The sequence below is a fragment of the Scyliorhinus canicula genome, chromosome 2 (assembly GCF_902713615.1).
Source record: "Scyliorhinus canicula chromosome 2, sScyCan1.1, whole genome shotgun sequence".
NCBI lineage: Eukaryota > Metazoa > Chordata > Chondrichthyes > Carcharhiniformes > Scyliorhinidae > Scyliorhinus > Scyliorhinus canicula.
The window spans coordinates 105721639-105747207 of NC_052147.1; the positions used below are offsets into that span (position 1 = coordinate 105721639).

Here is a 25569-nt window from a genome sequence, read left to right on the forward strand (position 1 = left end):
AAAAGCTATTGCAATACTCTCAAGAACAACCAAAAACCCATAATTTATTGCCTACATTTCAAGAACACAATTAGTGCCTTAATGACTATAAATCTAAAATTCAAAGCTGTTTATATCTTGTTACTTTCTGGCAATCAACTAGATTGTCACTCTATATAACAGCAGTAATAACATCACAACCATTAATCTTTTTGTGAATCATTAATCAGTACTATCTGGCCTTACCAACATCTGTCAAAACACACACCAACCGGGTGAGGATTGGAAATAGCAACAAAATATATCACTTAGAAGCTGGTTTACTCAGGGGAAATGAAGGCTTCAAAGCCCCTTAATTGAAGCTTTGAAAAATCCAAAGCTAATTGAGACAAAGTGATTTCTATGACAAAGTCCATTATCAGAGAACTCGAGGTGAAAATAAGGATTGAGAAGGGAAATAGGCAGATTTTCTCACTCAAAGTGTTTTTTTTCATTGATTTTTTTTATACTTGGGTGGCCTACTCGATATGGAGGTTCAAGGGACAATTGAATAGCTTTCAGGAGAAAGAGAATGAAACACATGAACATTGGATTGATTTATGAAAAATAAACAGATTTGAGTCTAACAGGTCTGTACAAAGCTCTCAACTCTGCATTGGTTGTAAAGCTCTCGATAAATTGCATGAAGCATTACTTAGCAGAGTTTCAGGACAAAACAGCCAACGTTGCGGGTGAAACACATTATTGGAGCACAGTAGAATGAGCTTTAAGCATTCAGTCACGTTACACCCAAAATCAGAAAGCCAGTATTTGCATTGTGCACCAATTGTGGAAAGATGCACCCTTTCCATAGCACCAATATTCTGGTTCGCGATGCAGAGCAAGGTCAACAGTGCGGGATCAATTCCTGTACCAGCTGAAATTATAATGAAGGCCCACTTTCTCAACCTAACCTCTCACCTGAGGTGTGGTGATCTTCAGGTTAAATCACCACCAGTCAGCTCTCCCCCTCAAAGGGGGAGCCTATGGTCATCAGGGACTATGGTGACTTTGGGCACAATTCTCCCAAAAGGGAACAAAGTCCCTTACTGAGCGCAATTAGCCACATGTTTCCCAGCGCCCGCAGTGCCAAGGAACACATGGCTAAATGCGACTTGCGTTGAATAAGTGGCCTGGATGGGAAATGCGTGACTGAGGCTACACATAGCCCGGTTTTGTGCAGTTGGGAGCTCCGCTCGCCAGAACTCCCTAGTGTAGTGAGTCCTGATCTCTGAGGCCTACGAAACGATCCCCAATCCCCCCAGCCCAAACACACAAGGGGAGGGCCCCCAGCACCCTCCAACTCCACCACCCCCCCAACACCCAAGGCAGACACCCCCAGCCCGATTACCCGAGCGTAAAAAATGCCTCCTTGGCACTGCCAGGCTGGCACACACATGGCACTGCCAAGGTGCCAAGTTGGCACTGCCAGGGTGACCAGGTGGTACTAGCAGTGCTAGTGCACCTCCCTACCCAAAATTAATGAAGCTGGAGGGCCTCCGATCCCCTGGGGGACCCCCACGAGTGCCGATCCATCTGGTACCTGTTTGTGGGGACCAGTGTTGAACGATTCTCGTCCAAGGTCTCTGAGGCGAAGGGGCTAAATCCCAAACCTCCAATACCGCATTAGTGAGAGGCTAGCTGTCTCGCTCTAATATGCAGGTTTGCCCTTGTGGGCAGGATTTAAATCACAACGTCTGGCAAGCCGGGTAGGTACAGGCCGGGGGTGTGGGGGGTGTCTCGGCATTCATTGGCCGTGCTGTGCCGCGGCGAGTAGCTTTTCCGGCCCAGCGTGGCCATTGTATCGTACCCTGTAGTTTTACTTTTACATACAGATTCAACCAGCTTTAAGCCTTGTTCAAACCAGTTAAACTATGCAATTTTAGTAAAAGGATTTCACAAAATGAATGAAATGGCAGGAATGTCGAGTTGAGGTTAAAATCAGATGATCTTATTGAATGGCAGAGCAGGCTCAAGGGGCCGAGTGGCCTACTCCTGCTCCTAATTTGAATGCTTGTAAGTTCAGTGTTTTGAAAGTACAGCTAGCCCTTGTTTAGCACTGCTCCGAAAAGATGGTGTACTAAACAAGAACATGTTAAACTGAAATCACTTTCTCATAAGAAAACATGTAATATGGGTAGGTAGTGTTCCTGACCTGTAAATGCCAAATTAAAAACCTTGTGGCTACCTTGAACCTAACTGGCCCAAAAGTCTTCTTTGAACTCGCTTTCCATTCAGTTTCCCTCTCCCCCACACCACATCTCCCATTCTGCCTTACTTGCTTCCTCCTGTTCACTACAATGTGGCACCAGGTGCAGGAAACGCACTCAAACAAAAATGGAGGCAGCACTATATGGCTAAGTTCCCGAATTTACAAACCATGCTCAAACATGTTATTAGAACATGATTTAAACAGGGGAAACCTTTAATCATGGAACAGTGACTTACCTCCAGCCTTTTGACCATCTCCTTAATCTCCTCGACATTATTAAAAGTCCGGACAAAAATGCATTCTCCTCGTTCATAGAAGATTTTAATGGTTGTGAGATTTGAAGTCCACCCTATAACATCCCTGCAGGAGCAATTGAACACTACCTGCTTGGAGCTCTCTTCAATGAGCACCACAAACTCATTGGAGATGCCCAGTAAACAGTCGATTTCAGCAGCACAGCTGTAGTCCTCTGCGCGTACACTCCACACAATTGTTCCCAGACTATTCATCTCCGCATTGGCGTAAGGCTTGGATTTTTCTTTCTTTTTTGTTGCCAAAGAAATAAAAGGGAACTTTCCAGAAGGATCGATCGGTGTGTTAGTGACACTGTTCTCTGCCAGATCTTTCAAGTACTCCTGTCGTGTCCTTGTTGCCATAGCACGGAACTTTTCTGACTTGTGAGCTGCATTCTCTGCATTGATCACTTTAGCAAGTAAAAAGTCCCGGAAGACAGATGACTTGGGGAAGGTGACATCTTTCGGAATTGGTGGACCAAATGCAGGCACATCTTTTGACCTTGCCACAGCGACACTGCATGACAAAAAACATGTTATTTTTACAAGACAGAAGTAATAGACAGAAGTTATTGACCCTGGCACACCAGATAGATGCTCTTCATATCCACCCTACATTCAGACATGTGTGTTTCAGGTATTTGAGAATTTCCTGTAAACAAGAAACAAAGACTATTGGCACAAGTCCATTTAGCTAGGTGTTTCCCAGCGTTCGCAGCTGTCTAAAGGGACTTTATTGCAATCCAGGGGCTCAGTGGGGAACTCCTCGGCGAGACTGCACTTAGTCCCGTTTCCTGCACTGATCAGCTTCGCTCTTCGGAACTCCTCCGTGCAGGAGACCGGGACACTATTTTAAAATGGCGTCCTGATCTCTTGACCGCCCGACGTAACCCTCAGATCTCCCCCAAAGCCCCAACTAAGAGGGTCCTCCGGTCTCCCTGCATCCCACCTCACATGGGCAGGGCACCCACAGGCACGATCCACAGTGTTGGAAAAATGCCTTCCTGGCATCTTGGCACTGCCAGCCTGGCACCCTAGCAGTGCCCCTGCCAGTGCCACCCACAATCAAATGACAACATCTCCAGAGATCCCACGGGCGAGTAGATCCCAAAAGAGGGATCTCCAGAAATCTACTGGCCATGCCGCGCCCCCATTCCGGCACAACACGGCCGGTAGATCGCGCCCTATACCGCTCATTAATAATTGCACCTTTAATTATGTACCACCAACGTAGCATCAAGCCAGAATGTAAAGAACCATAAACTATGTACTTTACTCACATACAAGAGGCTGCAACCTCACGTGGCTGCCATTAGGGCTGAACTCTAAGCAATGACCAGGCATGTCTTCAGACTAGTAATGGCAGGGAAAAGTAGAAAGCGAATTTCACATCTTGAAGTGATAGCCTGGGAAGGAACTAGGGCTGAATAGTCACCCCCAAAAACAGATGGGCTGGCAGTCACAGGAGATGTTAAACTTAAGAATTCTCAAATCACAACGTACAATCAGCTCCAACCCTGCGAATTCTGGAGTTTAATCTGAGCAGGGCAAGCAAGTCTGTCAACCTGCTCCCAGGAGATGGGATGGCCGTTTAGATATCCAATTGAAGCTGGCAGATTTGGATTTAACCCACTATGCAGGTTTAACCCTGGCCAGGTACAATTCTTTGGCCTTGAGATACCCATTAGAGCACAGCTTCATGCATATTGAAAGTGTTTCCCTGCCACCCCACCAAGCTCTCCCGCCATCTATCTTTCCCCCCTCTCCTACACAGACTGGGGTTGGTGAACAAAAGTAGAATCCCAACAGTGCAGGAGGCCATTTGACCCGTCACGTCTGCCCCGACCATCTGAAAGAGCACCCCAACCAGCCTCCCGCCCTATCCCTGCAACCCACCTGAACAGTACAACCCTGATCACTAAGGACCAATTTAGCATGGCAAATCCACCTAACCTGCACATCTTTGGACTGTGGGAGGAAATCCACGCAGATATGGGGCTAACGTGCAAACGCCACACAGTCACCCAAGGCCAGAACCGAACCGGGGTCCCTGGCACGGTGAGACCACTGTGCCACCGTGCTGTCCTCCTAGGGTTAACTTTTTTTTCCTTCTAAATGTAGACTACCCAATTCATTTTTTCCCAATTAAGGGGCAATTTAGTGTGGCCAATCCGCCTAACCCACATGGACACTGACCCAGAGTCGGGATCGAACCTGGGACCTCGGCGCCGTGAGGCAGCAGGGCTAACCCTGCTGCCCGTCGAGGCAAAGTTAGGCATGTGGAGCCAAAATTTGAAATTTCTGGCAGTAACTCACCATGCAGAAACCTGCAGCCAAGGAATTACACCTGTCATCCTTTTTATATTAACAAAGCCAACGTAGAATATTTCTTCCACATTCCAAAGCCTTTTCATTTTACTCACCTGTAACAGACATTTTCAGTACAAGGGTTGTGCACTCTCACTATGACAAACACATGCTGAAAATGGGAGCGAATGTTCTTTGGAGTGAAGGGCATGGCTCCAGGTTCTTGAAATACTATGGTAACAATATCATTCCCAATGTGTCGTTTCCTAAGAAGCTGAAATCAAAAATGGCGGAAGAATTAACCACGGGCTGCATTTAAATCAAGGTGAAACATTTTGTAAATTCATGAATTATTCTCTTTGGAAAACAAGCTTTAAAGTATCAACAAATATGCCAGTTTTCTAAGATCCACTGCATTCTGCGACTTGCAGAAAGAAAGAGTGCAAAGTTGAACATAGAACCATCTATAATTTGCCAATTCTCACTTCATGAGGCACTGAGCTTGTTGACATGAAGAGAAAAGCTCACGCTGGTGCACCATGGGGATGCTCATCTGGGGGCAAGCAGAGTGGCTCACATATAATCTGATCTATGACCGCCAAACACAAACAGTAACTGCAAAAAATGAATCCCACAGAAACTTGTCAAAGAGAACCGAATACAAAATAATCAAGAATCTTACCAACCCCTCATGTCTCAGTAGGTAGTCATTGCCTGGTGTTGAATGAAGACACCAGAGTGTGTAACAGCATACCAAAGCAGCGTTTCACAATTCCATTATTTCAGAAAACATTTTGGGATACAGTATATGAGCAATTTAAGACTTGACATGTGGCAAGTGTAGCATGGTTATGTTGAACAGGTGACTTTGGACCCAAGCGCACCATCACTTGGGTTTTCCTTACCTTGGGCTAAATTTTCATTTTTGGATGGGACTGATGGTGGGAGTATTTTCAGGTCCTGACCAAACAGCACGTTGGTGCCTAATACTGAACGCAATTTTCAAGATGTCCAATTAAGGCTGGTTAGCATACTCCCCTGCTAATTAAGGATGATGGATGAACTCCCTAGGTTGGAGGGCCAATGAAAGATGCTCCAGTCCTGAACAGATCTATAGCTGCACTGTCAGAAGTGGTTGCTGCTGATGTAGAGAAGGGTGTTGGTTCCACTGGACTGTTGGATTCAATCATCACCATGTTTTGACCTCAGCAGGGTGGTACCACTGGGAGAGTGGCTTCAAATCGTCCTTTAATTGGCTTAAATGGCTACCAGACACTTGCGGGTGGGTAGGCAACCACCGATCCAAGCAGCATCTTTCAAAACGGACTGAAGGTTGGAGCTTGCTGCCAACCAACACATCAGCAGGTAGAGGGAAATTACCAGCTGACCAGACCCTTCAGTCAAAATAAAATTGGACCCCTTAGGCTGGATTCTCCGATTTTGAGGCAATGACCCACGCCAACGTGAGAACGGTGGCGTTTTACGGCTGAACATTTAGCGCAAAACAGCCTCTGATCCTCCGTTTGGCTGGAGGCCAGCAGCTAAGCAGCATAGAGCACCCGACTATAGCTGCCAATACAGCCTGGAGAATTGCAGGGTCCATGGCGACGCGTGCGCACAGTGGCGGTCTACATGGCAACATGGCGTCGGTTGCTCGCGGACCCGGCTTGCAAAATAGTGCCCCCCCTTAGGCCGGCCCGCGAACCCCAGCCCTTGCCCGCGGATCGCCCCCCCCCCCCGACTGTGTTGGTGCTGGACTGAGTCCGCAGCTGCCACATCAAGTTCCCGACCTATGATAGCACACGCGACTGACGTCGTCGGGAACTCGGCCAGTCGGGGGCGGAGCATCGGGGGTCGGCCTCAGGCAACGTCCTGAACATCGGTACGGCGCGCGGCGTACTCTGCAAGTATGTTGCTTTGGAGGAGGCGGAGCATTGCGAAAGTGGCGCCGCCCCCTATTTGGTCCGAGACATGTCTTCTCCGGCTGATCGCCGAACGCCAATTCGGCGTCGGTGCCAGAGAATCCCATCCCTTGTTTTCCAGACTAAAAAATAGAAATTGGTTCCTATGATTAATTGACAACTCCATCATCATTTATCATGTGACCACCATGATGGTAGAAGGCAAAATTAACAATTCTTACGTCTATTTTAATCTAACAAATAATATGTTCTCGCGTGTAATTTGTTAGTCAAACGTTTTTCCCCAAAAAAGCAGCAACTCTAAAATCACCAGCAGGGTGGCAACTTGGTTACAACATGTTCAGTTTTCTCCAACTATAAATTTGGTGGAGTCAACAAATTTGGTACATGAAGGAAAATAATGAGAATAAAGAAATGATTGAAAATTGATGATAGAATGAATAAACATATATTTGCAACCAGAATTAGAAAGCAACTCAACAGAAGGAATGAGCATCCACTTTCTTCAAAGGACATGATGGATCATAGTTGGCTTAGCCCTTCCTTTGCAAAGTAGTACTTACAGCCCAAAGCCACCTATAAATGACCAAAGAAGCAGCAAAATGGCCGCTGCATGAAATGGAAAAATATCTTACCAGTGCTGAAAATAACTTATTATGTCTTCATGCTGTGTAATCGTTATAGAGACAGAACCTTTAAATGATTTGTTCTCCGAATTTGATGGATATAAGCTAAAGAACATTTATTGTCCATCTAAAATTGCTCTGAGAAGGTGTTGGTTACTTTTCTCTTAGAATCACAGCAACTATTGAGTTGGGGCTTCTACTGTGATGTTAGGTAGAGCATTCACAGTATTTGGCCATGCAATAGTGAAAGAGCACTGAAAATGCTCAAGTCAAGATGCCGTGCAATTGGAGAAAAATGTGGATATGACAGCGTTCCCACTTCATTGTTGCTCTCAATCTTCTCTGCCCTGGATATCACGGGTGGAACATGCTATCAAATTAAACTGGGGAAATTTGTGCAGTGCAACCTTCAGACAGTACATTGACCACCATGAAATGACTGTGAAGGGGGTTTGTATTGAGTTGAATGGTAGAGGTCCAGATCAAATAGAGCACCTCTACCATTCAACTCAATACAAACCCCCTTCACAGTACTTGGCCTTGGATTGTGTTCAGCACTTTGAGCATTACTGCAGTGGTACCCATCCATTGAGTGATTAGTCCAGCACATCCCTGATATGAATTGTGAGGAAATCCCAAAACCAAGTTTTGAAAATATTGTAAAGGTCAGATTATACATTTCCAGTTTTGCGGTGATAAAAAAGTGAAATGTTACACCAGCCTTTCAGGATCCAGACTGCTAATGTGCAGAGCCAGTAAGTTAGATATCAGTGTGAGTGATGATATGGAGCACCATTCAGAAGTCTCAAATTCAAAACTTGTATGACAATTAGGGGGCAGAGAGGGGGGGGGCGGTACCAGAAAGTGCAGGTAAAAAGCTCTTGGTGCACACGTTGCTCTCTTTTCTTTGTTCTCTTTCCATTGTTCTCTTCCTTATGCCCTGCTGGGCTTTCATTTCTGTTTTTTGTATTTGAAAGTGCACTAACCAGGTTTTTACAATAAACTCAATCTCAAACTACCACCAGACCCCTTCTCTTATTAGAAATTAAGAGATCTTGCGGTAGAGCCGGGAGTGCAGGAGGCGAAAGAGGCCGGTGTCCTGGCCTTTGCGTCCCTAGTAGCCCAACGAAGGATTCTGCTACAGTGGAAGGATGCAAGGCCCCCCAAGTGTGGAGACCTGGATCAGTGACATGGCGGGATTTATAAAATTGGAAAGGGTCAAATTTGCCCTGAGAGGATCAATACAAGGGTTCTATAAACGATGGCAGCCTTTTCTGGACTTCCTGGCTCAAAGATAGGTATCTTGGTCAATAGCAGCAGCAACCCGGGGGGGGTTCCTTATTGTAGTTTCTATTCTGTAACTTTATATTGTGTTAATTTGCGTTGTTGTTAAAATGCTGTGTTGTTCATGGAGGTGGGGCAAATGTTTATGATTGCTAATATTATTGTTATTTTTGGTATTTTACTATGGTGCGTTATTGTTGTACAAATTCAAATTTTTTCAATAAAAATTTTTAAAAAAGAAGAAATTAAGAGATCCTATAATTTGGCGCTGCGAGCAGGATCGCGAGAGGAAAAGGAACTGGAAATCTGGACATTCGGCTGATCCTCGGGGTAAGGACACATCTTTACTAAAAAATGTTCTTGGCCGTTGTTTCGATTTGGTAACCCTCTTACGTGACCTGAAACGTCTCCGGTATGGTAATCAGCTTAATTCCCTAACAGATGTCTGAATTTTAGAGGTATACAGGATAGATATACAGACCTGGCTGAAAAGCCTCACAGCTCGAGTCTAAACAAAAATAATTGGTATTATGGCAGAGGGAAAGGACAAACAGTTGCCTACCACAGTTAAAAGGCAGGCAGGCCCTGACAGACATTTCCATAGATGAGATCCTTCGCAATTAAAAGGGTATATAGAGCAGCAGTTTGACTTATCCAAAACCTGTACCGAGATTGAGGAAAAGTATGGTACCTCCAAAGGACAATGGTCCTTGGAAGATATCAAAACAATCTGGGGGGGGAAACGACTGGTATGAAAGAAAAGGAATGAACCAAATCGTCCCTAGTCATTATGGGCCAGGATCAACAGCGAGTCAATCCCAACATGATCGCACACTGATCGCTGTGAAAGAACAGCTGAAGGGAGGAAGCAAACAGTTAAAAAAGGAAAAACTTCAAAAGAAAAGTCAGAAGTAAAAGAACTAAATCTGAAATCAAGTCCAAAATCATAGAACTGAAGAAACAATTGCGCGACGAACTAAAAACACCATCAGAAAGGTCAGGGACACCCCAGGAAGCCCCCACAAGTAAATCATCCCACGTGTACCCTTGCCGAGAAGAAATAGAAGCGGAACAGAGAAAAACGCAGTTACGCGAAGCCAGTCTAGAAACCAATTCGGAGTCCGCTCGGCCAGGCATTTTCAAAGTGGGGTTCGCGACCTGCGGGTGGGTTGCGGGCGGGTGACGGAGCCACCAATCGTGGCGTTCCCTATCACGGAAATTCGCCCGCAACAGCTGCCTTTTAACAATGCCGGCTGCGAGCGTCTTTACAAATGGCAGCCGTGATCAGCTAAACAAATGTGGCCGCACTGCGCATGCGTGCCCGCTCATCAGTGCGCATGCAGCCTGTGAGTGTTGGAATCTGATGCTGGGGTCAAAGTGCAATCAAGGCACGCCGGCGGCTGACTGCATGGTGATCACCGATGATGAACAAGGCTATTATCTCGATCTGTTTTGCACCCTAAACATTACTCAAATGATCTGGAGAGAGTATATATTTTCCTCATGGTTTAATCATAGACAGAACTGAACGTTTGGCAAGGGATATAATGAAAGCCATGGAAAATTACCACATCGTCGCCCTCTGCGTATTGAAGGGAGGCTCTAAGTTTTTTGCTGACCTTTTAGACTACATTAAAGCATTCAATCAAAACAGTGAGCAGTCAATCCCAATGATGGTGGACTTTATCCACTTGAAGAGTTGCTATAATGATCAGTCAACAGGGGAGCTAGTCAGAGTTTATGAACTGAGGTACGAAATCCACGCTTTCCTCCTTGAGAAATTGTCCCCTCTGGCTGATTAGTTTGCTGATGAAACTTGGATGCTAACAATGTCTTACCTTGTAGAAATCTTTTCAATTCTAAATAAACTGAACCTCAAATTGCAAGGGAATGACAATGATTGCTTCCGGCACCGTGAAGAAATCGCAGCTTTCCAAAACTCACTGAAAGTCTGGCAATTATGAGTGCATAGCCAAAATTACTACATGTTCCCCACACTGCTACGACACATCACAGAAAACAGCATTAGTAAGGAAACTGAAAATGGACTGGCAAGCCTGACTCCAAATGAAGCTGACTGAATTTCTGCGCCTCAGCTTTGACAGCACATTAAAAACACTGCATTAAGTCAAAGACACTGTCAGCATTCTGTAGTAGCGTCTCCGAGGAGTATCCAGAGTGGTGTAAAATAAGCATTTTGTTGATTTTGTCCTTCACAATGACCTACATGTGTGAGGTTTGATTTTTCGTCCTCACAAAGATGAAAACGACACAAAGGAACTGGCTGAATCCTGCACCCGACATACGCAGTGCCCTCTTCTCCTGTGAACCTGAATGGAGTGCAATCGGGAGGACCAAGCAGGCTCACTTCTCACTTTAAAGGTAAGAGAAAATGGTGTGTTGCGAAGGTCGGTCGGCTGAAAAAAATGGGTCCCGGGAAAAAAAAGTTTGAAAAACGGTGCTCTCGGCCCTCTAGCAGAGAGAGTAGTCTGGTGGAGGAACCCTCCTCAGAGTGACTCAATCCTCTGAAGAAAAGACGGGTTAAAATTAAGTCAGAAGAAACTACTGACGAAGGCGGCAAGAGAACAATTAAAGCTAAATACACCCAATATTTTCACCACGTCCCAGTGGACGTGGAAAAAATTGATAAATGATCTAAAGAATTGCCACACCCCAAGAAAGGGGAAATGAAAACATGGGAACAGTTAGAACTATTAAAGGACATTTATAATCTCCACCAGTGGGATGGGGGTATAGATCCTGATGATAATGGTACCTAGGCAACATGGAAAGAAATTAAATAAAGAGATCCGAGTCGTCCTTGGGGATGAGGTGCAGCAATTAGGGTCAGGATGGGCTGTGATCAGGTGCTGGCTACAATTTTCAGTCCAGCAAAAACGGACTGGGGAAAGATCACGGCTTGCCAGCAAAAAGGGGCGGAGAAAGTGTTAGAGCATGACGAGCGGATCTGATCAGCCTGGTTGGAACATTCGGGAATGAACGATGAGGGACCCGAAGACATGGACAACAGCACTTTCGGATCTATGAAAGCTGCCTTCGGCGCTGAATTGTCAAAGGTGCTGAAGGTCACTCAGCCTGGGTGGGAGGCCCGAGAAAGAACTTTTGCAGTATTAGTGGTTCAGTGTAACCAATTAGACCAGGATGTGGGAGCTAAACTCTGAACTATGAAGGCAGAATGGAAACCCACGGATCCTAGCAATAACACCACCCAAGATAAACGGCCCGGAAAGTGTCATCACTGGACGAGGAGGTGCAAAGAAAAAGGACGTCAGGGAAACAGCCCAACACACAGACCAAGCAGCCCTCTGGTGGCGATGACCTGGTGCAAAGATTCAAGCAGCTTACACCACAGCAACAAAAGGAGTTGCTGGAGGTCGCAAAAAACTAGGGGCTCGCTCTCCCGGCACTAATCCAACAGCAAGGAGATGGATTGTATTTCACTATGACAGTGGGTGATCAAGATATAGACTGTCTCCTGGATACAAGGGCCGAATTAACATGTTTGCCCCTACGATACAAAACTCTTGACCTCTAGATGACAAGGTTCAAATTGCCCATGGGGCTGGAGGCCAGGTTTTGGTAATAAGAAGAACTCAAACCTATACTGATTTGGACTTGGCCCACACAAATTGACCACACCAATCTGGGTAGGTCCAGTGGGACAAGCCCTGCTGGGCATGGATGTCCTGACTCAATTGAATTCCTCGTTGTATTTTGAAGACGGCCAGGTAACATTGACTATCAGAAACCTGTGTGATGGGTTTAGGTATTCTGGATCCGAAAGGGCTATCTTACTAACCTATTAGATTAAGCCACCAAAAGAGTGAAATCTGTTTCTCTGTTCAGACTCAGAACAGCTCTCACGAGGGGAGGTTACTTTTCTCTGTCTCAAACAGCCAAACAGGATTTCAGTTACTTTCTCGTGGAAGAAGTTCAGATACGTCACTCATAATTAAAACCTCCAACCTCTGCCGGTCATGGATCCGTGTCATTTAAGACTTCCTAAATGGGTGTCCAGGATCTAAAATGTATTGAGTGTAAGACTGCACAGTTTAATTTCTAATAATAATATTTTTATTATAAAACACTCTCAATTGATACACACAGAATTGCAGAGTTAGAAGTATAAATTGGTTAACAATCCTTTGTTATCTGTTAAGGATATAAAACAGTTAGGTCATAAGACATAGGAGCAGAATTAGGCCACTCGGCCCACTGCTCCACCATTCAATCATGGCTGATATTTTCTCATCCCCATTCTCCTGCCTTCTCCCCATAACCCCTGATCCCCTTATTGATCAAGAACCAATCTATCTCTGTCTTAAAGACACTCAGTGATTTGGCCCCACAGCCTTCTGCGACAAAGAGTTCCACAGATTCACCATCCTCTGGCTGAAGAAATTCCTCCTCATCTCTGTTTTAAAGGATCATCCCTTTAGCCTGAGATTGTGTCCTTTGCTTCTAGTTTTTCCGACAAGTGGAAACATTGTGGCCATTCGTGCCACAAGCACTGATGCGCTATTCAGCCCAACTGATCCACTCATGGGGGCACTTGGCCCTGCAACAAACGTCGGCATATTTCCAGAAAAGCTGGTGGGGTCAGGGATTCAAGAAACACGCCCAGTTGGTAGCAGACGAAGGAGAATTCTTCTGTCAGGAGAATAATCCTGGACCCATCACAGTAGTGCCCCAACTGAGGTCCCCTGCTCCTGCCGGACCATTTTACAATTTGCAAGTCGACTATATCTCCCTTCCCCCATGTCAAGGATACACCAATGTTCTCATGGTGGACAGCAAGTTCTCGAGGTGGGTGGAAGCCATTCAAACTAGAAGGCCACAGCCAATCATAGGGCCAAGCTCCTATGTAAGGATTACATTCCCCAATAGGGAGTCCCAACAAGGATTGACTCTTATCAGGGAACCCACTTTACAGGTGATGTCTGCCAAGAAGTCTGTAGATTACTAAACATTACCTGGGACTTGCATCGTCTTCATCACCCACAATTGTCAGGGCAAGTGGAACGAATGAACAGGAAGGAATACTCCTAATAAAGGCAACTCCTAATAAAACTATGGGTCTAAGTCCGTTTGAAATCAGAGACCCATATCCCTGCCAGGAACCATTGATTTGCGAAAAGCCAATTGTCACTTGATGAGTGGTGCCTTATTAGAATATTACCAGAATCTAACAAATGCTATTAGCTCTGCTTCTCAACAGGTATCGGCGGCCTGTGGAGACCCACCAAGAAGGAGGTCACGATTATTGTCCCTGGAGTTCGGGTTTACGTGAAGGAAGTACATAAAGAGCCTCTGGATGCCAAGTGGGAGGACCCTATCAAGTGCTACTGACCACCCAAACGGCTATTAAAATCCAGAGGGAAAAAGCTTGGATTCACACATTTCACGTTAAACGAGCACACCGTGATCAAAACGCCTAACTTTTACAAGGACAATTCTTATCTGCCTACATGTTTAACCATATTGATGCATCCGTTGCTTCATTATCATTCTTGTTGTGTATTATGTTTTTATGCTTAATATTTGTCGCTGTAAACAATTAATCGAAGACCCTGCTAAGGTTAGGTTTCCCAAAACTACCCATCATCCACTCTTGCCTAATAAGCGTGCTTCCTATATTTAAAGGATTGTAACCGCTTATAGGCTTGCCCATTCCAGTGATGAAGGCTGTTCCTAAAAAATGGGACCATCAAATCATCTGTGAATGTGTTCCTCCACAATATATCCCACCTGCTTACTTTTATTGATTCATTCTATTTTTTTAGTTTTTAGAAGAATCAAAAGGGGATTGTGGGGAAATATTAAAACCAAGTTTTGAAAATATTGCGACTGAGAGGGGAAATATGAGCTTGTATTGTTCTAAGTCAAGGTCAGAATATACATATGCAGTTTGGTGGTGATAAAAGTGAAATGTTACACTAGCCTTTTAGGGTTCAGGTTGCAAATGTGCAGAGCAGTAAGTTAGATATCAGTGTGATTGATGGTATGGAGCACCATTCAGAAATCACAATTCAGGCAGCATGTGGCGCAGTGGTTAGCACTGGGACTGCGGTGCTGAAGACCTGGGTTCGAATCCCGGTCCTGGGTCACTGTCCATGTGGAGTTTGCCCATTCCCCGTGTGTCTGCGTGGGTTTCACCCCCCAACCCAAAGATGTGCTGGTTAGGTGGATTGGCCACACTAAATTGTTCCTTAATTGGAAAGGAAAAATAGTTGGCGACTCTAAATTTTTAAAAAAAGTTACAATTCAAAACTTATAAGCCAATTAGGGGCAGAGAGGGGGCTGCACCAGAAAATCTCTCTCTTCTTTGTTCTCTGGGCTTTTATTTCTCTTTTTTGTATTTGAAAATGTACTAACCAAGTGTTTTCAATAAACTCATTCTCAAACTACCACTGGACCCCGTCTCTTACTAGAAAATAAGCGATCCTACATGAACCCTGCAGGGATTCAAGAAGGCAACTCATCACCACCTTCTGAAGGGCAATGAGGGTTGGGCAATAAATGTCGGCCTAACCAGCGAAGCCCATATCCCATAAATGAATGAAAAGAAAAACAAATTGGAATGATTTGAAGGGGCAAGCATCCTACTCATCACGGGTATCCCAGCCTCTGTCCTGTTCTTGTAGTATTGATATGGTTATTTCAATAAATTTAAATTTTCTATCCTATAGTGCTTATTTCAACTCCCCTCCTTTAAAACAGAAAACTATAAAAAAAATAAATGAAGGGGTTTAAGTCAATGGTCCTAAGGGTGTATACAGTAATCAGTGAGGCACTCAGAAATATCCTAGATCTGATCCTTAATCACCTGCCCTAACCCAGCAAATATGGTGAGCATAATAATAATAATCTTTATTAGTGTCACAAGTAGGCTTACATTAATACTGCAATCAAGTTACTATAATCGATCTTGGCATCACTATGAGAAAAGATGCAACAAAAATTTACTTTGGGTTTTGTTCCTGATGGTCACCCTACAATGAAGTGCAGAAATGTACACATTAGGAGAGAACCAGATATGCTTGGATACAATTCCCTCTTTGATAACATATCTTGGCCAACACACGCGCACGTGAAAAATGCTCACGGGTGGCGTATCAAAGGTTGCCAACAACTGAAAATTTCTTCTCAGCTTTCAGGAAGAAAGAGGAATGTTGAAAATAAAACAATCAAAGCCCTAGAAATTGTGGATGTTTGCTGTTAACAGAAGACATAAACTTAGTTTAGCATTAAGATTACTCCCAGGTGCCATAACTGCATTAAGATGTCTCAGTTACTAATAATCCACTAGTCACTTGAAACCATAGCCGAACAAAGGAACATTTTCTCTTAGTGGACCTTGGTTCTTAGTGGGCCTTGGCCTACCTGCTGCTTGTTGTTTGGTGTGTAAGGAAGCAGAGTGGAGACGTGAAACATGATCTCATAATCTTTGTAGGTCGTGTAGAGGGAATGAGTGCCAGTTGAGTCAGCTGAAAACACAGGAAGGCAGGCTTAGGTTTAATTATTGAGAAAGGAACTTGAAAAGAACAGGCGAGAATACAATGAAACCACATTGGAAGAATTGATCAACATTTTGCTATAACTGTACAGCAATATCTTCTTTTGCAGGAAGACTGCTCTGTGTTAATCACCTACTGATATCATTTATGTGATTGACAGGAGCCAATCATATGAACAACAAACACAAAATGCAACCGTGAGAATCCCTCAACAAAAACGGAGCAATTAACCACACTAGCCAACCCAACTACAACTACATAAATGTTGAAATTTAAGAATTGAAGTTCAAAGGGTGCCCATAGGGAATTCTGAAAGAGTCTAGATCTAAAGAACAAATTAGATTGATCGGAGCACCATGTAATTTTCTGATTAATAGAGACCGAGGTTGGTCAGAAGTCAGCAATATCAGCTATCAGATATATAGCTCCAAATTTAATTTGTATTTAATCTTCAGTGCAATGTTTAAGGAGTTCAATTAGTATGCGATTAAAATCTTAGTTGCAATTCATCAGCATCCCCAGGTCTACCAAATCTGGCATGCAATGGGGCCTCATGTAAGAAAGCATGATTGACTACCTTCAAGCCTAATTACTGCAGTTGTCTGCACATATAGAGTATGCTGATAGTATTTGCCTTGCCTTCTTTTGTTGGAGACAGAACAATTATAAGGGTGCACAGTACTAACAAAAAGCTTATGTGGAAACCATAGGCACTAACCCGAAAAGCCCATGCCTCAGGATCAGGCTGTGATGATTTGAGGGTATTAATCCTCCGTGCAATAATAAAAATGGAATTGAGAAGCTGTGGAAAGGGCCCTCTTAGAAACATTTTCTAATCCTACAACATGTAGTACAGGGTATTTCCTGGGAGAGGTTTCCTCATTGATTTATAATGCTTGCCTGGCTAAAAAGGTAGCGCTTTTATTCATTCAAACTTTATTCAAGATTATGTGAAAATCTTAATCTTTCTGGGTCCTGATTTACGTGCTGTTTATTCTGTTATCGTTGTGGGTCTTAGGTGGGGTTGTTCAGAATTTTTTTTTCTTTTTTAAAATAAATTTAGAGTACCCAATTATTTTTTCCAATTAAGGGGCAATTTAGCGTGGCCAATCCGCCTATCCTGCACATCTTTGGGTTGTGGGGGTGAAACCCACGCAGACACGGGGAGAATGTGCAAACTCCACACGGACAGTGACCCAGGGCCGGGATTCGAACCCGGGTCCTCAGCGCCGTAGGCAGCAATGCTAACCACTGTGTCACCGTGCTGCCCCGGGTTGTTCAGAATTTACAGATTCTGCTTGAGGCAAGGCTTTTGGGCAAACACCAGCTCTTATTGAGCATAATACTAACTACATATCAATCAGACTCAGCATAAGGCCCTACACAGCACGCTCTCCTGCTATACTCTGTTGTCATATGATCTCACGGATGATGGAGATTATGTATTTATGTATTTAGCATTAACCCTTTATATAACATTTATAATAGTTTTAAAAATTGTTATCATGTGTTACATCACAACCTCTCATCAACTTTCTTTTCAACTAGAAATGTCTCTCGATGCTAGGTTTACTTGATATTGCATGAGGTACAACAAAATGGCTTGGTTAGACTAAACTTTGCTATCGAAATTAGATCATGACCATAGCATAAACTAATTTTCAAAGACATTTTATGGACACTCAGATTTGAGAAGTTACTTCAAAAGAAATCCATATACTGGAAATGAACTATTTTTATTGAACCAATGTTACCATGCAGATGTATTTTCTTGTGGGCTGGCAATCAATAAATGGATACTTTGGTTGATTACAGCAAGATGATGCTGCACTTTTTAACCTTAATAACCTGGTTTCTTACTGGAAAGAAAACTTGGAACAAAATTATGAGGACACAAGCAGATGAAATATAGACTGCACAACTACAAATTTAAAAATAAGAGTACCCAATTCATTTTTCCCAATTAAGGGGCAATTTTGCGTGGCCAATCCACCTACCCTACACATCTTTGGGTTGTGGGGGAAGAGAGGCAGAGAGAGACACACGCACACACACACAGGCAGAGGTGGGCAGAGAGGAGACAGACGGACAGAGAAAGAGGAGACAGACGGACAGAGAAAGAGGAGACAGACGGACAGAGAAAGAGGAGACAGACGGACAGAGAAAGAGGAGACAGACGGACAGAGAAAGAGGAGACAGACGGACAGAGAAAGAGGAGACAGACGGACAGAGAAAGAGGAGACAGACGGACAGAGAAAGAGGAGACAGACGGACAGAGACACACACACACACACACACACAGAAAAAGGTGGACGGCCACACACACAGAAAAAAGGTGGACGGCCACACACACAGAAAAAGGTGGACGGCCACACACACAGAAAAAGGTGGACGGCCACACACACAGAAAAAGGTGGACGGCCACACACACAGAAAAAGGTGGACGGCCACACACACAGAAAAAGGTGGACGGCCACACACACAGAAAAAGGTGGACGGCCACACACACAGAAAAAGGTGGACGGCCACACACACAGAAAAAGGTGGACGGCCACACACACAGAAAAAGGTGGACAGCCACACACACAGAAAAAGGTGGACAGACACACACACAGAAAAAGGTGGACAGACACACACAGAAAAAGGTGGACAGCCACACACACAGAAAAAGGTGGACAGACACACACAGAAAAAGGTGGACAGACACACACAGAAAAAGGTGGACAGACACACACACAGAAAAAGGTGGACAGACAGACACACACACACACAGAAAAGTGGACGGCCACACACACACACAGAAAAGTGGACGGCCACACACATCAGAAAGGTGGACGGCCACACACACACAGAAAAAGGTGGACGGCCACACACACAAAGGTGGAAGGCCACACACACAGAAAGGTGGAAGGCCACACACACACAGAAAGGTGGACGGCCACACACACAGAAAAAGGTGGACGGCCACACTCACAGAAAAAGGTGGACGGCCACACACACAGAAAAAGGTGGACAGACACACACAGAAAAAGGTGGACAGACACACACAGAAAAAGGTGGACAGACACACACACAGAAAAAGGTGGACAGACAGACACACACACACACACAGAAAAGTGGACGGCCACACACACACACAGAAAAGTGGACGGCCACACACATCAGAAAGGTGGACGGCCACACACACACAGAAAGGTGGACGGCCACACACACAGAAAAAGGTGGACGGCCACACACACACAGAAAGGTGGACGGCCACACACACAGAAAAAGGTGGACGGCCACACACACAGAAAAAGGTGGACGGCCACACACACAGAAAAAGGTGGACGGCCACACACACAGAAAAAGGTGGACGGCCACACACACAGAAAAAGGTGGACGGCCACACACACACCCAACACACACACAGAAAGGTGGACAGACATGCACACTGAAAGGGGGAGGACGGACACACAGAAACAGGGAGGACAGACAGACACACAGACACAAGGGTAGGATGGACTCACAAACATGGGTGGGGGGGGGGGACACACACAGAGAGGGGGACGACACTCTCACAGGCAAAAGAGAAAGGAATTCCTAAACTTCCTTTGCAAGCTACAGTTAACAAGCAAAGACAAATTGCTACATAAGACGTCAGAGCAACAATACTGTTCTTAAATTATTTTGAAATTGCTATGAGTAAGAGGAACTCATGGGTCCAGAAAAAAGGAGAAATTAGAAAAGTGAAAGGAAAATTAAGAAATACATGGTGAAGAGTGATTCTAAAAAAAAATTCTACAAATGTCATCAGTAAAAGCGAACTTTCAAAGGCAAGGTGGTGAAGCTAAACCTTGAAAATCTTTAGTGATGCACTGGTGTAACATGTACTCTTGATGAGTTTACATTTCACGGACATACATTCTGCTCATATCATTCATGGAAAGTGTGTTCATGATGACCATTCATTGGCTACGACTCAACACCACACTGATGGTTAATTTCTAGGGTTTAAAAGGTTTGATTATTTTTTAAACCCAAGTAGCCCAATGACGTTCACTTAGAATCATGGAATAATAGAATTCCTCCTACAGTGCAGAATTAAGCCATTTGGCCCACCTGGTCTGCAGCGACCCTCCGAAAGACCACCCTCACCTAAAGCCCACAACCCGACCCTACCACCATAACCCCACCTAACCTTTAGACACTAAGTGGCAATTCAGTATGACCAATCCACCTAACCTGCACATCTTTGGATTGTGGGAGGAAACCGGAGCATCTGGAGGAAACCCCTGCAGACACGGGGTGAAGGTGCAAACTCCATACAGTCACCCGAGGCCGGAACTTGGGTTACAAAGGAGCAGCAGGTAAGGGTATGAGACAGAGCTGAACAATACCCACATTTTATTGGCTGTCTGCTTTCACCCAAGGAAGAAGGGTGGGGGTAAAGACAGGGAGAAAATTGAGTGTGATAAGAGGGTCTTATAATTATTCCAGGCTGTCTATTTGCATACATTTATAAAACCCTATGCAGCTCAAAGGACTTACTTTTGGTGTCGAGCTGGGCTCGATATCTGTCGAAGCCCTTGAGGCGCACTTTGTCTCCCAGCAACTGGAGAAATTCTTCAAATGCAGGACCAGCCACTTCGTTATTGTACATCTCTTCCTCGGTGCTCTGTCCAGCTTTACAATACATTACCCCTACTTTGTGCTGGAAGCTAAGCTGTTCAAATAGAAAGACAGAGGGGTTACAATAATGTGCCTCTCCTTCCCAGTGGTGATAACAAAAACAAATACTTCAGTAGATTGGTCAACCTTGTTATTGAAAATATGGAAAGATGTGTCATTTGAAACATGGAAGTCTGGCAATATCTGGTCTGAGAGAAACATGAGAGAATACAGGGAAAGATCCCACAGCTGCAAAGAGCAGGATTATAAAATGCAGATTCCTTCTCCCAAACAAACAAACAGGATTTTTGTATGAAGCTAAAACAATGGCTCACACCTTCATTGAAATTAACTCTCTTAGTAAGCATCTGGAAAAGCATGGATGAGGGTTTCATTTGAGTTAGGTGATAAATGTAAACCTTTCAAGTTATAACCAAGTGGATTTTAGCATTACGCTAAAAGCAATGTTTCACACTTCATTGAAATTAACTATCTTAGTAAGCAGCTGGAAAGGAAAGGGTGAGGTTCAGTTGAATTTGGTGACAATTCTAGGTGTGAAATTCTGCTAACACCAAGTAAATTAAAGAAAACTGGAGACTATCAGTCTACGAGAAACATAATTTAAAGCCAAAATCAAAGTCAAAATTATGAGCTGAGGACACAATTGGAAAATAAAACTATAGAAATGACAGGAACCAAACCAAAATTCACACCTCTATTGAAACCAAAGCATTTTTGAATATCACAAAGGAACTTTGAACATCACAAAGGAACAATGTAATCAGAGACCTGAGAGGTGAGGTCATGTCAAAATGAATACTTTGTTGTATTAGAATGTTTAGATCAAAGACACGTTTTACAATCAAAGTGAAATAATAGTTACTTTACAATAGGGTCATAAATAACTGTTAGAAAGAGAATATAAACCCAGAGACCAGAGCAGGAACTACCAGAACCAGAACTCAGAGAGAAGGAACAAGAGAAGCAGAGTCAGCTTACAGCCAGCTCGGTCATGGGAAAGATGAGACAGATGAAGAATAAGAGCAGGCTGTGCTAGATTTCCATGAAAAGATTTTCTTCAAGAATCTTTGTAGAGGATGCAATAGGGTGGTCCACTGGGCTAAAACAGCTAATACATCTAAGGAAGACTAGAATTTAAAGAGGAGGCAGAGTCAGCTCAGAGATGGCCAGCAGAGCCAGCTCTCAGCTCAGTACATGGGATCGACAAGACATAGCAACCAAGCTAACCAGTGAATACATCTAAAGAAGACCAGACTTTAAAGAAGATTGATTGTCAAGTTGGGCCTGAAGGTCCCTTCAACCAACCAGAAGGATCCAGAAGCAAGATCTTTTTACCTTTCTGCAAAGAAAGTGATTGCAGCTTTTAAAAGAAAAAATAAAATAAAATAACTTAATTTAACCTGAAACAGTGGTTATTCCTAAGTCTACTTTACTTACTTAGCAATGCGGGACCCAGGATCGATGCAACAAAGTGGTAAGTAGATGAAATCTTCGGCGAAGGTTTGGGTTATACCGGGGGATAACTTGAAAATATAGTTTTGCCTGAATAGCACCCACCGAAGCCTGCATCGGAGTCAGGGAGTGAGAATCCCTGTTCACCATTTAGAATGTCGGCCCTTTTTGGTATAGGGAGAATTCTAAGAGTAGCGGTGAGTTTTCAACAACAACCTGCATGGTGATCCTAGCTTTTAAAACAGATGAAGTACAGCCACGAAGACTCCAGTGGACCACCCTATTGCATCCTCTACAAAGATGCTTGAAGAAAATCTTTTTATGGAAATCTAGCACAGCCTGCTCTTATTCTTCATCCCTAGTTGCTCTGAGAATGTAACACAACTTGAGTGTTTGCAAGTTGACATGAGGTCAGTTATCAGTCAACCATTTTGATTTAGGGCTGGACCCAGCGGCCAGAACTGGTAATCCTAGAATCCCTACAGTGCAGAAGGACACCATTTGGCTCATAAAATCTGCACCGAACCTTCAAAAGAGCACCCCACCCAGGCCCAATTCCTGCAACTCCACCCTAAAGGGTGATTTAGCATGGCTAACCAGCACATCTTTGGACTGTGGGAGGAAGCCAGAGCACCCGGAGGAAACCCACGTAGACATGGGGAGAACGTGCAAACACCACACAGACAGTGACCCAAGGTCGGAATCGAACCCGAGCCCCTGGCGCTATGAAGCAGCAATGCTAACCACTGTGCCATTGTGAGTCTCCAATATATTTGCTTCCTTAAGGAACATTGATATAACTGTTAGATTTTCAAAAACCCATGAACTATAAGGGCCCTTCCTGTTGACTCCCTCATTTTCCATTTATTTTATTTTGCCATTATCATTTTTGATCCATGGATCTTTAATGGGATTATGCTTTTAAGTCGAGCACAAGAAGTGAGGAACTCAAAAGGTTACAAAATAGTACACTGTGCTCGCTCATGCACAGCAGAACTCAGACACTTCAGCACCCGAGAGATTAGAGGGACTCGGTTCAATTGGTTGACTGGTGGCCACTGAATTAGCCAAAGGCCGTATTGCTCATTAATGGGCGGTAACTGGGTCCTTCCCAAGTGGGATGGTTTTCAGAAAACTAAGGAATGAACAGTCCAGTCCTGGAAGCTCAGAGAAGAAGCTGTGAGAGTCTCTCTCTCTTGCTCCAGAAAAACAGCTTAGCTGCATGATTTCTGAACCTACTGAGAAACTGGATGAATCTACACTGAAAACCATTACAGACTGAAAGCAGAAGCCTCGAACTTAAGGAAGGTGTGCCAGAAGACAACCATCTGAAACAAAGATTCTTATCCTTTTTCTTTTCATCATTATTCTTGCACCTCTCTTTTCCCCTCTGTTTGTTTGTCTGTCCTGTGTGTGTATGTGGGTGGGGGCGAGTTAAAGAGGGAGCATTAGGAATTAGATCATAGTTAATCAGTTGTATTTTCAGTACATTGAATTATAGTTATTGTTATAAAATTAATTGTATTTAAATTTACAAACCTGGTGACTGTAATTATTGGGCAGCCAAGGGCCAAACTTCAGGGTGTTCTGAGAATTATTTGTTGATTTCAATTGTGTTGCGACTCCTGGTCAAGTGGAGCTGGAAATGATCGTACACTAGCCCGGCCGGGGAGGGGGGGGGGGGCATGACAATAGCCACTAGTATATTCTCAAACAGCAAAAAGGAGCTTGAATTCGTGTCTTAAGTTGAGAGTAGATGGTGTGGTTATTGGAGAAGCATGCAAACCACAGCACTAACGCAGGAATGCCAGAAACTTTAATACGTCACAAACCATTTCATATGCAAAGCTTTGTTTTTCTGAACTAAACATCTAGATGGTTAAAGTTGGGTCGTAACATATCTCATCCTATAACCAATCTAAATAATATATATAGAAACATGGAATCGTTAAAGGCATCCAATAAGGTTGCATTGTTCACAAGTAATACCTATCCAGTACTCCTTTCATAACAGGGACTTCCTTCCTTGTTTGGAAGAGGGCAAGAGATCGTGTGGCACAATGGGTAGAGCCCCTGCCTGAGTCAGAAACTCGGGGTTTGAGTCGCACCCAAGACTTAATGGCCAAGGAAAATATGTGTTCATAACATGGCCAAACAAGTTGATTATTGATCTGCAAACCCTTCCAACACAGGCCAATGGTAGGCAGTAAGAGCAGGAGATATTCCTGGTTGGCTACATGATGAAAAGTCGACCTTCGACCTCTGCCATCACTATCCATAGCTCCAGGCTGCAATGGACATGTGATCTGTAGCACACCACCAGCAAGAAACCTTGACATAATGCTCGCGTTTCCTGCTGTTATGACTTTATAGTGAAACCTTTCACCATTGCGATATTCTGCATTAACAAATATGACATCAAATTCCTGATTTGATTGTTATTATCCTGTACAAATGTCCATGTTGTCAGAATATCCACTCATGTACATCATGAGATGCAGACAGGCAGTGAATGACATACAGGATAACCAATGAACACACATGACAGAACAACCAATCACCAGACAGGACACCACCATTATAAAGCCCACAGGGAATTAAGGCTCTCCCTCTCTCACAGGACACAGCCAGGGAGATAGTCGCAGTGCACAGGCCAATGAACATCATCACCACGTGATAGAGAGCTAGTCTGGTCAAGCCAGTAGGAGGTTATCTGTTAGGTTAATAGAGTGTCAACCCACAGCAGATTATGTACGGCAATCAACAGGTTCAATAAAACAGTGTTGGACCATCTCCTGTGTCGGAAGCCTGTTTCTCGTTTTACTGCATCCAGTTGCAGTCGATGTTAGACCAACATAGATAACACATCAAATGTGACCGAAGACTAAAAGTCTGACTGATCACAACATCTTTACAGGAGAGTAAGTGTACCAGCATGCCCGAATCTAACACATGCTTTATTTCCTTCATGTTTCCATTCATTCCAATTTCGACTTCCTTCTCCCAAAGAAAAATGTAGTTAGCTTGAAAGAATATTAACTATTGGAGACAAAATAATTTGAAAGCAGAAAGAGTTCGAGATCACAGAATTCAATCTGCATAAATTAAATGCATACACTTTATTAACAAAAAACAGGCTTTATACTTTGAATATGGGAGTCTTGCCATCAGTAGTTCTTTGAATATCTAACAATGACCTTCCTCCATTTACATTTGCTTCAACAGTGACTGCTACCTTCTTTCCAA

The 25569-nt window shown here is 44.0% G+C and overlaps 1 protein-coding gene across 7 annotated transcripts in view; it reads right to left on the reverse strand.

The window, feature by feature from the left end:
• sipa1l1 (signal-induced proliferation-associated 1 like 1) overlaps positions 1 to 25569 on the reverse strand; it is a 483945-nt gene that overhangs the window by 147406 nt on the left and 310970 nt on the right. For all 7 annotated transcript variants that reach the window (XM_038784402.1, XM_038784345.1, XM_038784365.1 and 4 more), the window contains 4 exons: positions 20731 to 20905; positions 16067 to 16170; positions 4947 to 5104; positions 2467 to 3040 (listed from right to left, as the gene is read on the reverse strand). In XM_038784402.1, coding sequence (XP_038640330.1) covers positions 2467 to 3040; positions 4947 to 5104; positions 16067 to 16170; positions 20731 to 20905 — 1011 coding nt within the window. The remainder of the gene's footprint in view (positions 1 to 2466; positions 3041 to 4946; positions 5105 to 16066; positions 16171 to 20730; positions 20906 to 25569) is intronic.